Below are 16325 nucleotides of genomic sequence, written 5' to 3'. Positions count from 1 at the left end.
TTGAGGCAGTGTATGCAGAAGTAGGCACTGGAGAAGCCTACGTGCAAGTTTGAAAGACATCCTATGGTGCACCCACCCAGTTCCAATTAACATAGTCTGTCTGGGGAGGTGGGAACACCTCCCTGCATCAAGATCCCTATTGTCCAGCTGCTGTGGCTGGAGTTCTGCCCAGCAACAGGCAGCCAGAGTCGGGTGGGTGGCTGGTAGCGTCCATTTTGTACTACGTGTGCACTTTTAAATTGGTGTCTAAAATCTGCCGCTTTTACCGTATCACCCCTCTAGCAGGGGGGAATCATGCCCTCACTCCCATGGCTGGATTGGGGGTATGATTCCACAATTTTTGACACCAAACATGACATGGTTCTGTGCAGCCACTCTCAAGTTATCACGCTATCGCGATTACTTATAATGCGGTTAAGAGTATATGGTATGGCTGCACTACAAACAACCCAGCACTAGTTTTAATGAAGGTTGCAGAGGGGCCCTACTCAGGTAGGGGTTCCCCCTCACACATATCTCAGCACCCTGTCTAGTAGGATTACCAAGGCCTGCCTTAGGGGTGACCTATGAGGATATATGTGTTGTATTTAAGTGGGATACAGGATACCTATATCACTGTAAGGGGTGCAAGCACCACCTTACCCAGACTACAGTAGTGGTATGGTGGTGTCAGATTGTATGGCTGTCCCAGGGGTGGCACAATAAATGCTGCAGCCCCTGGTAGGCCTCTGAGGGACCCATGCCCTGGGTACCTAGGGTACCATCTATAAGGGGCTGATAGGGTGTCCTAAGTATCCAATTGGTATGTACCTAGGGTACTCACATTAGTTTAGAGAGGAAGCAGATAGGGTGGGGTCCTGGATAGCAGGGCCACAGCCTGACTAGAGTCAGAAAACAGTCAAAACATCAGCAAAAAGTTGGGCGCAAATATGCAGTTGATACCACTCTCCTACAACAGGTTAGAACACGGGCACTGAAGCCTTGTTCCCAGACTTCGCTGCACTCTCAGGGTCGAAAAACCAGAAGCATCAGTCAACAACTTGGGGGTGATCATGCAAAAAGGTCATTTCCTTCCACTGTGGATTTCCCTGATATTAGGACAAACATGTCTGCGATAAGCTGAAACGTTGCAGTCTTTGATACCTTCAAGACACTTAAACACCGAACATGTTCCAAAGTGCCTCAGTTTGCCCACATTGTCTACTTTATTAGCTTTCTTTTTCCACTAATGGGGGCAATCTTTATTTTGGTGCTCGAGCTTATATAATGTTCAGTCCATCCCTGCTGACAACTAATAGAGCATCTAGATATTGCATTAAATACTTTTTGGTATATTAATGAACTGTTATGTAATCCTATGACAAAAATCGTTGCAGAGTACTGCAACACCAGCAGTTTCTGTGTTCAATATCATATTTGTGAGTCAAACGTAAATGATGTCAATATTTGGCATCCCTCTGTAAAGGGTACACTGTACTGTGTACATCGTCAATGGAAAATGAGTGGATCAAGGTTATATCTTGGAAGGCAATGAAAATGCATCTACCTCTGAGACTGAGGGTGCCAATACTCTGTTAACGGCACAGTAATCAAGGACAAAACTTTAATCACTCTTGCCATTTGTCACTTTTCACCACCCATGCTTGACTAAGGGACCTCATAGTTTTGAGACGCAACCTTTATTCAGCCCTTCTCTTCAATTGTGCAGTCATTTTCATATAGTAGGAAGGTTTGTCGAGAACGGTGTATCAGTCTTATTGTAGTAGTACACTGGATTGATCCAGCTGCAGAGTTTTCAGTGGAGCATACATCTGCCAAATATTGGGCCAGTTGTACAAGACCACTTTAGATGTTGGTGAAAGAGGTTACAGGTTTACCTTTGAACATGAACAAGACTGGCACAGGTTTCATGTCCATCAACTGTCCTGGGGTAATGGAGGTTTAGATAAATAAGGACCTTAATGTTGTGTTCATTGGGCCTACAAGACATTGCAAAGTAACAATAACATTCTTTACTGTCCTATGGCCCTCCACCATCCATGTACATCAGAACTGCTGGCAGTACGCCCAGTTGAAGCACCATGTTCTCATAGGTTATAGTGAATTTTCTAAACACCCCTATCTCCCTCTAAGGGGATTGTCTTCGTTGTTGACAGAAGGGAGTGTGCTCTCTGGCTGTGCTGACAGCTGCTGCCCTGTGGCCTATCCAGAAGAAGGGTAGTGGCTTCACCGTCCCATAGGGCTCACTCCCCATTTTGCCCCTTTGCGTATCAGTTATTAGTTCTGTGAAACACAAGACGTTTGAGGCTAATTGCACCAGAGCGGGTAAAGGGGAATGTCCTAGTACGAATCAGGGTCGAGGAAAATAAACTATATTTTGGTTCCTGGAGACAACTTCATTGTCTAAACTGGAATAGCCAATAGAGGCAGTCTGGACTGGCCATAGGTGACACCTCTAATTTTCTCTATTTGCTGCTTCATTTTACCACATTTCAATTTTGATTGCTCATATTCCCATGCCATTTACCCTTTGACCTTACAAAAAGTGATGCAAAGTTTATTCATTCAACCTGCTCGAAGGGTATGAATGCAGTAACCTATGATTTCCAGTTCTGACTCAGCAGGACTGATGCTAAGAGTCTTTACCATCTCCAACAGCCACCAACGATGACAAGGTGTCTGCCGAGGCATCCCAGTGAGGAAAGGGTAATGGAATTGGGGAAGACAGCTCTGGCCTGGAACTGATTGCCTTTGCCTTGTGCTCTGGCTACATTTTACCTTTGTCTTTTGGTTCTGTATCTCTGCTTCTTATTTGCGATTTACTAAGCTCTATTTCTGGATTTGCAGTTCTGCAAAGAAGAATACAATTATTTGAAACATTGCCAGCCCGATCAATCAATCAAGTTAGCTTTATTCGACTTTTGTTGCAAAATCATAAAAGCACAAATTACAAAATACATTTGATAAATAAGTAAAAACATTAAGTATATATTATTTTTTTTTTATAAAAAGCAATCGCCACGTATTTACACAGTTTTAAAAAACATAATGAAATGTTCTCGTCTGGCCCCGGAGTTGGAGTAAGGCAAATGGAGTGATACACATCTCTATCCCTCTAAATTTCCTTAAGCTAAATGATTGAACCAAATTAACCAAATTATTTACATGGCTTTAAAAAGAAAAATTTCCATAGTTTAATGAAAAAAGTGAGGAGGAATAAAACAAAATACCTGAGTTACCCCGTTCCCATAGTGTTCCTCATGACAATTAATGATCTCAAATAAGAGGAGACAGCTTTTACCACAAATACTGTTTCTAGCTGATTCAATTTATAATAAGCTGCCCTGCAACTCCTGATTCCCCAATTTGCAAGGATCGGCTTTAAAAACCTTCTCCTGGGAATCGCGTAATATTTGCAAAACAGAATAGAGTGAATATTAGATTGGTCCGATGAGTCATCGTAAGGACACTTCGCTAAAGGTTTTAACCAATCATTACAATTCGGATAAGTTATCAGACGAAAAAAAGTGTCTGCCCGAAACCTAGTCAACAACATTCTCGCGTAGGAACTAGCTTCCAGCGATAAATATGGTTGTATGCCTAGATGAGAAATAGATGACTGGTGTTCAGTAGTTGTACGTTTGTTTTTTTCCACAAGCCACCTTTTATGGAGTAAGAAATCCAAAATCATTTTTTTATGTGCACGTTTTGAAACTGTTTCCATGCACGTTGGATTTTCAAAATATTCTATGTGCCCTATGTCTGAAGCCAAAGTTTTAACTTAATGTAACCACTTAATATTTGCAACTCCATCTAGCGATAAGCAGTCTAAAACATCGTCTCTATTTAGAGCTGTTTGTGGGGTTACCCAGATTTTGTGCCATAAAAGCAATGGTAATGATTTAATCTTATCCTCTACAAACAGTGTCCCCAATTCTCTGTGACTAAAATAAATGGACATAGACTTGGGTGCTGCCAGTAAGTAACGAAAAAAAAACGTTTTCAGCTCGTTGTATTTGATCCACATTGGCAATCCCCTAACTCCCCGCGCCGTAGGTGCCAGCAGGGATACATTTAGCTTTATAAATCTGGATAAGTTCCTTAACTGTACGCCCACCTAATTTCCTGGAGAAATTAATCAACGCACCATTGGCCCTACTAATGGCCAGTTTTCTAGCAAACACAGCCTTTTTCCATCTCCCCCTGCTGTCAAAAATTACGCCTAGATAGCAGAAACTTGCCGTGTTTTTGATCTTATCTTTCTCCAGAAAAATTGCCTTGCTGTGTTTCTGTGAGTTACTGCATGTCATGGAATATGTTTTAGAAACGTTAATTGATAGCCCACGGGTCTTCATATAAGCTGAGAATTCAACCACCGCCCTTTGTAGACCAATAATGGTACGTGACATTATTGCTGCGTCATCCGCGTACAAAAGGATGGGGATCGGGGTTCTCCCGACAGCTGGGTAATCAAACTGGAAATCACTAAGATGTTGACCCACGCTGTTAGTATATAGGGTGAAAAGAAAGGGTGCTAATATACACCCTTGTCTTAATATTAAATTTGTCAGAACAAGCCCCCCCATTCCATAACGCACCCTGGCCCCCGCTTCCCTATACAATTCTCTTATGAATAGAAGGATCTGCTGGTCCACGCCCATATCACTAAGTGTCGTCCATAGCGTGGAGTGATCAACGCAGTCGAAAGCTGAACTTAAATCCACAAATGTAATGAAGAGGCTTTCTTCCTTTGCTTGGGTATACTTTGCCGGGAGCAGCGCTAAATTTAGGCCCTGTTCTATCGTGCCCTTACCACTCCGAAATCCCTATTGAAGGTTTGAGATGATGTTTTTATCCTCTGCCCAGATCTGGAGCCTGTTGAGAATAATCCTGCCCGCGACCTTCATTAAGGCATCCAGAAGGGATATTGGTCGATAACAAACGGGGTTATTCCTGTCACCTTTTTTGAAGATAGGTACGACCACCGCTTCTGGCCATGTGGAGATAAAGCCAGACGCATTTGCACAATTTAGAACATTTGTTAATAGGGGCGACCATAAAGATAATTCAAATTTATATAGGTCAATCGGGACACCGTCAGGTCCCGGTGCTTTACCGGGTGCACTATCCTTGATTGCCTTGATGACCTCCACATGTTCAAAAACAACCCCCAGTGGGAATGACTTTAAGCATTCCCATTTATCTACAATGTTAATCAGTCTCGGGGGCATTAGGGTGTTTGTACAAGTTAGTAAAGTGCTTAACCCATGTATCCCCAGATATAGCTATATCGATGATATCTGTTTCTCTTTCTGACAAGAAAGGGGCATTAACAGCCCTCCAGAAGGCTACATTGTCTTTTTGTATACAAGCCCCGTGGAGGTTCTGCCATATTTAATTTTTTAACACTTTTTTCCTTCTGACTAATGCAGCCCTATACTGTTTCCGAGTTTGTCTTATCAGTAACGGAGATCTAGGAATTTTGTGCAGGGCCGCTTTCAAATTTTGATGCGCCTTGGAGCAGTCTTTATCAAACCAGCTCTTCACTTTCTGTGTACGGGATTTATGTTCTCTGGTCAACAATATTTTGATTTCGGATGTTATTACCCCGAAGGCATCAAGGACTTGCTGTTTGTTTTCAGGCTGAGAGAGACAAATTTGGAACTGATCAAAAACTTTAGTAACCAGTTTATGCATAAAGACCATTGGGTCCACTTTAGCCCAGTTAATGCTATAGCCATTAGTGCTAGCCAAGTTTATCGAGGTGTTATAAATCACCTCGAGAGTTGGTTCTAATCCCTTTTTTGCCAAGCAAAAAGAAAGGGGATAGTGATCACTAAGGGCCGCATGAAGTGTGTCTCCCACGACAAGACTAATGATCGATATCTGGAGGATAGAAGGGCAAAATCAATTGTAGAGTTTGCCCCTCTCCCATTATATGTTGGTTTGAATTCCGCCGCTGGTGAGCAACTTTCATTAATATAACACAAATCAAACTCACATATCAAGGGGTTTAGCAAATCCCCCAACCTAGTGTGACCGAAATGAGTTGGTATATCTTCCCTATCCTCGGCTAGATGACAAGTACCGGTAACATAACTGGTGCAGAGAAGGCAATTAAAATCGCCCACCCATAAAAGGGCCAGATCCCCATCTCCGGTTTTTTCTAGCTCTCTTAATACTCTGCTGAGGCTAGTTATTAACTCTTCCCAATGCAATGCATGGGCATTGTTATAAAAATGTATAATGGCCATATTCTTTCAGCACAACCACTTAACCAATAAAATCTGGTAGCATTCTGCCGAAATAAACTTACTCACTGTAGTCCCTGATGCATTGGATATATAAGTGCAGAAGCCCCCTTTATTTCTGCCGTGAGTACTAACAACGGCAGGAGTGTTGAAAGTTTGATATCCCAATAAATGGATCTCGTGGACCATCCAGGTTTCCTGAAAACACAGAATGTTGTGTTTATTTACAATCTCCAGCCATTCTGGGCGGGCCACCTTATCTTTAAGTCCCGCTAAGTTCCAGGAAATAATCAATTGGCCCTTATAGGTCGACTTCGCAGGGGTATCAAGTTGGCCCTTTCTGGGGTTGGTTTCAGTTTGACAATCTTCCCTATATATTCTATCGTCACCAGTACTTGCAGGTCTCTTATTTTCCCTCACATTATCTATGGTCTTGGTTGAGAGTCAATCCACCCCCTCCAAGCCAGAAAGGGAGGCGTAGCGATTAGAGGTAGCAAAGTTTAACATGGGCGCCACCGTAGGCCTGGCCGTCTGATGTCTTGGTCTCAGAGGATTTCCTACTAGGGCCCTCGGGTAAAAATAACTTAGGTCTCGGGTGGATATACCACTCTTGTGGCCCTCAGAATACCAATCTCTTAGGTAATTGGTCGCCCTAAAGTCCTTAAAATTAATAATAATGATGTCCCCATGTAGATCCTTGGGTCTTTGGCCCACCCATCCCAGTCGCCTAACATGAAGGATTTCTCCGTCTAAATAGGAGGGTAACGGTCTATTCGCTCGTAACCAGTGCACTACCTTATTTTTAAGGTTCTGGTGACCTTCAAATTTCCCCTCTGTTAACTCTGGAACCCCTGTGAGTACAATGACATAAGGTACTGCCTCCGGTGGAAGATCTATGTGGTGGACTGGGCCTTTAAGATGTTTAGCCGGATTAGTTCTCCTAGTGTTGTGTCCTTGCTCAAGCCCCTGCTGCTTATTACCTTGCCCTCTATCACCTACTTCCCTGAATAATGTGGACTTCGAATTTAGGATCGTAGGCTGTTTAGCTAAAGTGCTATCGTGTGCAGAAGGTGACAGAGCTGTACACTGTGCGGATTTAAATAAATTTGGCACTATCGTTGGGGCGGGGTGAGGTAAATTAGGCCTATTTGCTGATAGTTCCTTAAATAAGTTTATATTGGTAATGCCGGTATCTTGAATGGACACCAATAGCTCCGCCATTCTTTTTACTCTTTCGGTGAGAGGTAACAGTAAGGATCTAACCAATTGTTCTATATTGCTCATTAGGTCTTGTTGAAACTGAGCAGTTAGATGGTCTTGGGCAGATTTAAAGTCTGTAGGACCTGTGGTTTTATTAGGGTTTGAGAGTAATTTAGATGTTTTAACTCGACTTCCTTTTGAATTTTTCCTACCACGTTTCCTTTTTATTGGGGAAACCGGGCCAGGTATTTTTGCAGTAGCCTTCTTGTTAGGAGGCTTATTAAGTATCCCTGGTGTATGTTCCTCATTGGAGATGTCAATTTGAGAGCCTATACTGGTATCTATGGGGTTTATTTCCCTGCTACTAATTAATGGCTCTGTTAAATCTTGTAACTGTGGGGGAATACCTATCTCGCTTGTTCGTTCTGTAGTGATAACATGATTAGGTGGTGTAGTCGCTAACTGGAAGTGTCCCAGTGAGGAACGTTTATTTGACAGCTCGGAGGACAAGCGCCGCTCAGTGAGCGCAATTTCGTGTTCTAAAACTGAAGTGGCCCCTGCGATGAACTGATCCAGGGTCCCTTGCACAAACCCACCCGCCAGCGATGATCTACCAGTTTGTAACCTGGTGATCATATTGTGTGTTACAGCTGGATTAGCATGCGTAAATAACCAAATGTCCCAAGGTAACGACACCCAATACGCAAACTATGTATGATCTTCCTTCACTGTCCACAGGATACTGGAGCCAAGGGGGGTAGCCCAGCCTTAGCCAGCCCTGGACGGCCACAGTCGGCCCGCCCTTTGCCCTGTCTTAGCCTGGCGTCGCCCGCGTGCGTCCCGCGACGCGGGAGGGCGCACACAACTTTATGCGCCACCAGGCGCGTTGGTGTGGGCGTGGGCAGCGGGGCTTCTGGGAGATGTAGTTTCTCCCACTCGCCGGCCGCGCGGGAATGACAGCAGCAGCGGCGGCAGGGGAAACAAAGGGCAACAAACAGTCAGGGCAGCGAGGGTCGTGCAGGTACTTCCAAGATCCAGGGAAAAAATGCCAGTAAGTAGCAAGCAGTCACCCGCTCCTCCGTAGAGCTCTCACAACATTATGCGCCACCAGGCGCGTTGGTGTGGGCGTGGGCAGCGGGGCTTCTGGGAGATGTAGTTTTCCCCCACTCGGCGGCCGCGCGGGAATGACAGCAGCAGCGGCGGCGGGGGGAAACAAAGGGCAACAAACAGTCAGGGCAGCGAGGGTCGTGCAGGTACTTCCAAGATCCAGGGGAAAAATGCCAGTAAGTAGCAAGCCAACCCATTTGTAACACCTTCAAGTATTAATTACCTACTAGAGTCCTTTCCTCTGTAACTTGTGATCTCAAGAAATTGATACAATTAAGCCATGGCCCTGGCTTCAGGATCCCACCTGTTACAACACAGGACAAACCTCAAGTGTAATGAGACAGTCCTACAGACAATAGAAAAGTTAATTTTAAGTGTTCTAAATAGTTCAAAGTGTGTTTCCACCACACACCTCAACTTCCAGAATACTTCTCTGTAGTCACAATATCCTTCAATCTGCTCCAAATAGTGAAGTTGTTATTTGCAAAATAATTCGTAGATCTGTGTAGCAAGGTACTTGCTGCAATAACACTGTATGATGATTGCTTAGCAAAGACACCAAGGGCCCCAAGGAAAGTTGCGTGCAGATATCTAAGACAGCCACAAAATCTCTAACCTATTGAGAGCTCATAGTCCGCTGGGAAATGTGGTTCTTCATAGTGGCGCTGTCACATAGTGTGTTCCCTATGCATAGAAAACGAGGGAGAAGATGGAGAATAAAGAAAGGATAGAAAGTAGAAAGGATGAGGAGAAATGTAATTGTGACAGAGTAGGAGGGAGAAAGTGGAAGCAGGCTGGGCAGAGAACAAGAATGGGAGGACAGGAAGCAAAATATGTTGGGCCTTGCTTCTCTAAGCTGGCACTCAGCTCTTTCCCTATGCTTGACTCTTAATATACCAGGATTCAACCGAAAAGGCTCCCAGTCTCAGCTATGAATGCTATTGGCCTTATTTATGAGAAGTGACGCATCGCTGCGTGACAACAGTGATCTGTCATTTCTCAGTGCGCCCTCCTTGCGACATGATGGATGCATCACATAGTGTGTAATCTATGCATAGAAAGCATCTGTCCTGGCATCACTGAAACTCTGCAATAACCACCAGCCTTTCCTTCCCTGAGATCTACACAGCATAACTGGATTTTGAGTATCGCTTAAATGCGCTTACTGAGACTTAAGTAAGCTGTACCCCCAACCATGCTGCCTGACAATACATCTGGACCTTATTTACACAGTGGTGTAGCAAGGTCAGGTGGTACCTGGTGCAGAAAAGTTATTTTCAATCTTGGCTTAACGTACAAATATAAACAAATAGCATGCATCATAACGTTTACGTTACTTACCAAACTCAATATCATAGAGAATAGGATGATCACAATGAATCAATGAACTAAAAAATTTAACAAAAATAAATTCAGCAGGGCACTTATAAGCTTCAGTAATAATGCACAACTAACTCAACAGAATGACGTGGGGTGACTGACCGGCACGGCAGCGGATAGAATTGGTTGAGTGATAATGAGTGAGTCACCGGTTGTTTACGTCTCGCTCGAGTACAAACTGCAGAGACAGACTTCGGCTGAAAGAAACACCCCCCTTCCTTATCCATAAGCTCTCCACTACACAACATCGAGTTCAGCTGCGTTTTGTTGCATTTGTTGACTGAACTAAAAAGATTAAATACATATTATGTTGAATTGTTGAGGGTAATTAATTGTCAGACGAAGTTATTAAAATTGTTTTAAGTTATTTTTTTTCCACCAAAAAGTGCCGTAGCCCCAAAATTTTTATTTTATTTTAAAAACACAAATTTTTGCCATTTGGTTACCCCAAGAGTGATGACACCCGGGGCGGCCTGCACCCACCACACCCCCCTTCCTACGCCACTGTATTTACACTATCTTTTTCTTGTCTCTTTCTCTCTATTATTGCCACTGATGACAGAGGAATGAATCTTATGTTTTCCGGTTTAGTTTGTAATATCTTTTTCCCTTTCAGACCGACCCTCATACAGGTTTGGTTTCGATAAGTATCAAAGTTGACTTTAAGGTAAGTGATTAGAAATCTTTTTAGTTTCTTCTAACTTTGGTTGTATTTGAAGTTGGCTATTTTCGAAAACCACACCTGATTGTCAAGCAAGGAATAAGGCTGTTGGGCATGGTTTATATACTAAAGCTTTCAAGACCAAGGGTGGTTCCTCTTTTAGGGCATAAGGATGTTGCCCCACCTGCAGCTCTAAGTCGTGCATCAAATATTTGTAATTGAATATAAACTCATTAGTTTATATGTTCCTAATACCATGACCGCAGCGCTCTTTCTGTTGTGCCGGGCCAGGTGGTGTCTTTCAGGGAGGGGCCAATGCTGGCAGAAGAGAGAGTATTGAACATGGTGGATGCATCTGTAGTGCGCATGTCTGGTTGGATGGTTGCTTTTTTGGTTGTCTAGACTGACAAGCACACATGAAGTCTCTCTAATCCATGCTGTATTACGAGCAGACAGACGCCAGCCCTACAAGTGCCATGCATCTCGTGTTAGGGTAACGCATTTTCAGTAATGTCCCTACATTACCGCAAGATTTAATACTGTCACGCATATTAAGGGCTAACACAGCTTAACCAGATGAGGCTGGGTGTTGAACTGGGTCCTGAAGAGCTTTGCTAAGTCCAACACCCGTCCGCTCTCTTCCTCTGTTACTGTTGGAGGTGATAGGCGGTGTTTGGTCTCTTTACTGAAGCTTCACACAGCACTTATTAATGGTTGCCATGTGGCTGCCGGGCCTCTCCCTCACCTATAGCATTGTAATTCATGATTTCAGCACGGGCAAGCATACGTGTATCTTCCTGAGTCTCATTGCGGACGCGAGAGGGTGGTTCTTGTCCTCCCCTCCTTCACTACAGACGATCGGCAAGTGGCCACCAGACGGCAAAGGGAGCTTCAGACCGCTCCAGTGGCTCTGAGGTGCTTTGTGTCTTGCAGTTGAATCCTCAGCTGAGAGCAGCCGAGCCAGGCCTTCGCCTGTAGCCTGCCAGGACATACTGAGCGCGTCACTACTCTCCGCCAAGAGTAAACCGGCTTGTCAGATACTATATATCATGTATTACTACCAGCTGTTTGTTTCATAAATAACTGCAAAATAGAAACTACCAAAGGTTATAGTTCTGCAAGAACCTGTCGCAAACTCTTTTCACCTCGTGCTCGCATCCATATGGAATCAGCATGCACTAGGGAGAAATCATGATGCATAAGTGAGCAAACAAACAAGTCTCACTTTACACTTCTGTGTCGTGCAGTCACAGGACTCAAAGCTGCACACCCCACCTCATCCCACCCACTCAGTTTATTTCCTTCTCCACGCCTTGGATGGGCTGCAGAGAGCTCTGGTTTATGCTGGCTCAGATAGCTCTCAGCAGTGTCATGGTTATACCTCTGTTCTCCCCTCTCAGGCTCTGGTCCTTTCCTTGTGTTCGACAGCAGTGCTCAGTAGGTGCCTCTGGCCATACATTATCAATATTGCTCAGTCTCTCCTCTGGCCATGTTGAATGTCCCTTCCCCACTCAGCCTACCCAACCCCCCCCCCCCCCCGCTCTAGTTCGCACTTTGTGGCGCTAGAAGCCCAGCAGCTGGTCTCACGGTCACATCCAAATGGACATCCAAGCTGATTTGTCACTGTCAGCATTTGAGAGGGAGACCGTGGGCAGCCGCAGATGCAAAGAGCTCAGCCAGCCTCTCCCACAAACCAGCAGAGCTACTTCAGTTGTCATAGCTACCAAGTGGATGTGCCGTCTTTCCATACTTTTAGCCAGTAGTTCCAATAGTCCCAAAATGCAACATCATGTAGGTAAATAAAAGAGACAAATGGTGATGGGAGAGAGCTGGGGGGAGACTAGGAGGACGAAGAAGAATAGGGTGGAGGAGATGGATGCAGAGAAGAATTAAAAGGAAGAAATTAGAGACACTTGGAGGAATGAGAACAGTGAGAGAGAACGGAGGGAGGGAAGTGAGGGAGAGAAGAGACAATATCAGAGAGGAAGAATGGATGAGGTAAATGATTGAACAGAAGCAGGGGGACAGGGGGAGAGACAGAAAGGTGAGGCTTGGGGCAGGTGAGAGTGAGGAATCAAGTAAGGACATGAGGTAAAGTGGCAGAGGGAAGCAAAAAAGGATTACTGAGAGGGAGAGACACTAGAGAGAGAAAAGAGAAATTAACATGAGGAAGGAAAAGTGCTAGAGAAGCAGAACAAGACAAAGAAACGAGGGAGAAGATGGAGAAAAAAGACAGGATAGAAAGTGGAAAGGATGAGGAGAAATGTAATTGTGACAGAGTAGGAGGGAGTAGGGGAAGCAGGCTAGGCAGAGAACAAGAATAGGAGGACAGGAAGCAAAAGATGTTGGGCCTTGCTTGTCTAAGCTGGCACTCTGCTCTTCCCCTATGCTTGACTCTTGATATACTATGATGCAACCAAATAGGCTCCCAGTCTCAGCTATGAATGCTATGGGCCACATTTATGAGAAGTGACGCATCACTGCGTAAAAAGAGTGATCCGTCAATTCTCAGTGCGCCCTCCTTGTGACATGATGGATGCGTCATATTTACTGTATGAAGCATCATGTCGCAAGGAGTTACAGGGACGTCTGTATTTCTGATGTATCTGTAGGTCCAAAAGTGACGCATTACTGGGGTGTGTCTGAAAACAGACGCAACTCCAGCAATGTGTCCTTTCACTTGTGCCTTGCTGTGCGGCAGGCGTAAGGTATTGACGCAATGGCGTCATCAAAGTGTCGCACTGAAATCTCATAGATTTCAATGCACCACTTCTATGTGGCTTTTTATCGGGAACGCCCTCCCTGCATATATGATACCTGGCACAGGTTTAATGCAGTGCAGGGGTTTACAAAATTACGCATCTGCCTAGGTGCGTCACTTTGTAAATAGGGCTCAGCATGGCGCATTTTTTACACCCCCGGTGCGTCACAAAAAATGTTGCACCAACGACATAAAAGTGGCACAAGGCCTCACAAATAAGGCCCTATATGCCTCAAGGGATATCCTGTATCAAATATTTTCAGGTAGTTGCAGCTTTTAAAGCCCCTTTTAAATTAAACCATTGCATATGAAAAAAGGGTGTCAATCTTGACACGACCGCACCTGCCTTATTCCACACTCAATACAGTGTCACTCAAAGTGTCACATATAACACCTTGAAATGTCACACATAAACTCACAGCACAGGTGGGATATCACACATGAGCAAACTGAAAACTTGGCAGCTAAATTCAAAAGTAAAAGATAGATGTAAGTAAGGTAGTGAGCGGGAAAGTTACTTTATGAAACCTCAGTTGATACAATCACTGCAGATGTCTTTGGGTAGTAGCCAGAGAGGAGCAGAATTGAATCAAGGTTTCCAAAACTATTGTCCGTGTAATAATCTCAAATCGGATATGGATCATACCACTATGCTGCAATTTGAAGTTTTGGTACAGCAATCTGTGTCCTTAGACGTAACTCGACCTATTGTTTTGGCCGTTTCTCGTTTTTTACTGAGGATGTGGAAACTCAGGAATAAAAGGTGTCTCCTACCAATTGTAACATGGAGTATGGATGTGCCTTAAACGCACTTTAGGTCTCATAGCCATGAGATTACCATATTAGAGGGGGCAGAATATTTTTTGTAAAGGGCCCTAATATCTTTCATGCGTCCTATATGGTTCATTGCTGGGCTGAGTTTAATTATTATTTTTCTTGTTATTTCTATCCTGGCTTTTATATTTTTTTAAAACTGATGTTGCTGGAATATCTTTGTGATCACATCTTGTATGGTCATGCTTCGATAATCTCAGGACGATGATTTTTGCATTTTTATTGTTCTGCGATTTGTGCAGACACATAATGAATTGTAAAAACCGCCATGTACTCTTAAACTGACAATCAAATGGTTTTAATCTGGCATGCTTATATCTTTTATTTATTAGTACTGTGTGGCATATCATCAAGGACCGGCGATAATTATGGCTAAGCGCACTTAGAGCTAGGATAATTATCGCCGGGTAACGTGGAATTTTATCACTGAGATAGTGTGCTATTAGCAACGCTTATCTCAAAAGCGATAAAATTCCAAGCGCTAACTGCCAAACGTGAGATTATCGCTGGAAATCCAGCGATAATCTCACAAAGCTTGGCGATAGCTTGATGATAGGGCAAGGCATACTTTGCTATGATAACCACCTTCCATAGGATATCATGGCTAAGTCAGTCTTGAAGCAGGCGTAAGGAAAATAGCGATAACAGAGGTTATCGCTACTTTTCTTGCCGCTATGCTTCTTAGCGTGAGGCCTGATAATAGGAGAAATGTCACTTAGCGACATTTCTCCCGTTATTCTGGCGAGGAACGCCCACTTTGCATCTCATTAGAGATGCAAAGCTGGGCGTTAAGGGAAAGGTTGAAGAAGCATGGATTCATGCGTTAGCGTGTCCTTGCTAATACGGCGTTAAAATTATGACCGCTTTTTATCCAAAAACGGACACAAAAGCGGCGATAATTTTTTAACGCCTCGTTGATGATATGCCCCTGTGATTTTAAGGATTGTGCCCGCTTTTATGGATTTATATTCCGAGTAAAGATCTTTTGCGATGATAATGATGAATTGAACCCTTGTTGTCGCAGTAGCTGATACTGATTTGTGTACTTGTTGTCCCAGAGCGTGACTGAAAGCACAATGCATATGCAAGGAATTTTAAAACTGTATTGCAGACAGTATACATAGGCTGTCACAAAATGTGGAAATAGATTTAGTGTTAAATAAGAAACAACTCATTTCATAACAAATATATTATGTGATGGCAATTGCATTTAAAATAGCATTTGTGGAAAATGCACTCTTTTACATTCTAAAACCTCAATCACTTAATGCATCACTGCAGTGGTGTCTGTGTGCTTGTGTGTGTGAGGGACCTGAGTGAAACAGAATTGAATCCCATTTGGTGCAACAGTGAATAGTTCTTGGAGGTCCCAGTCTGCGACCAAAAGCACTATAAACATGCATTTTAAAATAGGGACTGTATGTTAGCAACTTCTGGCGCCCACGCCGCTGAGTGTGACCGGGCCTGCCTGTTGACGCGGCTCCAGCTCACCAGGCTCGCGAAACAGTAAGTGCCTGAGACTGAGTGACGGTACAATCTCCAAGTTGCACTTGCAATGCTATAAAATTTGCTTTTTAGGCTAGCACACGGTCATGCATGAACAGATCAATGAGATCATCTTCTGAGCAGCTGCAGTGCCTACCTGCCCTCTGTTACTGAGAACTAAAGTGATGCAGTCTGTCTGCAATTAGTGCCCTTCCATTTCTGGTGCGTTGCAGCAGTTTTAAGATCTTCTTAAGGTTTCTCGCTGCTCAACTCGGTGTAATTTCTGATAATTATATGTTTCCCTCTTCTTCATTGCTTGATTTTGCTCACAATATAGTGTTACTTATAGTCGTTGAAATGTCACTCATAATTGCACTGAAATTATGGAAATGTCACACATAGCAGTCTGAAACCTTGGCTGTTATGACATGCATCTCCCCAGTCTCCCATGGAGCATAGAATGTACCTGACTAAACCAATCCTGGTGCTGCTCTCATGCTGTTTACTGTTATAGATAGTATGAGAGCAGCATCAGGATTGATTGTAGAGGTTGTCCTGTAATCAAGTGGCAATGGGGATAGGAGAATTGCATAAAATGATGTGGCTTTGTTTTGAAGCCATACAGTGATTGGCCATTTGCCTGTGA

The 16325-nt window shown here is 43.8% G+C and overlaps 1 protein-coding gene across 8 annotated transcripts in view; it reads left to right on the top strand.

Annotated features, from left to right (window-relative positions):
- The window catches only part of LOC146861800 (uncharacterized), a 1595865-nt gene that overhangs the window by 649624 nt on the left and 929916 nt on the right, over positions 1 to 16325 (top strand). For 7 of the 8 annotated variants that reach the window (XR_014978338.1, XR_014978334.1, XR_014978336.1 and 4 more), the window contains one exon: positions 10555 to 10605. The exons of the other annotated variant lie outside the window; for it this stretch is intronic. Coding sequence is in view for 1 of the 7 variants with exons in the window: in XM_085643197.1 (XP_085499323.1) it covers positions 10555 to 10605 (51 nt within the window). In the remaining 6 variants the exon portion in view is untranslated. The remainder of the gene's footprint in view (positions 1 to 10554; positions 10606 to 16325) is intronic. 8 annotated transcript variants of the gene reach the window in all.

Source organism: Triturus cristatus, chromosome 2_2, assembly GCF_964204655.1.
Source record: "Triturus cristatus chromosome 2_2, aTriCri1.1, whole genome shotgun sequence".
Taxonomy (NCBI): Eukaryota; Metazoa; Chordata; class Amphibia; order Caudata; family Salamandridae; genus Triturus; species Triturus cristatus.
Note: the sequence above shows the minus strand (reverse complement) of the source record. Positions and strands in the feature narration are given on the sequence as shown.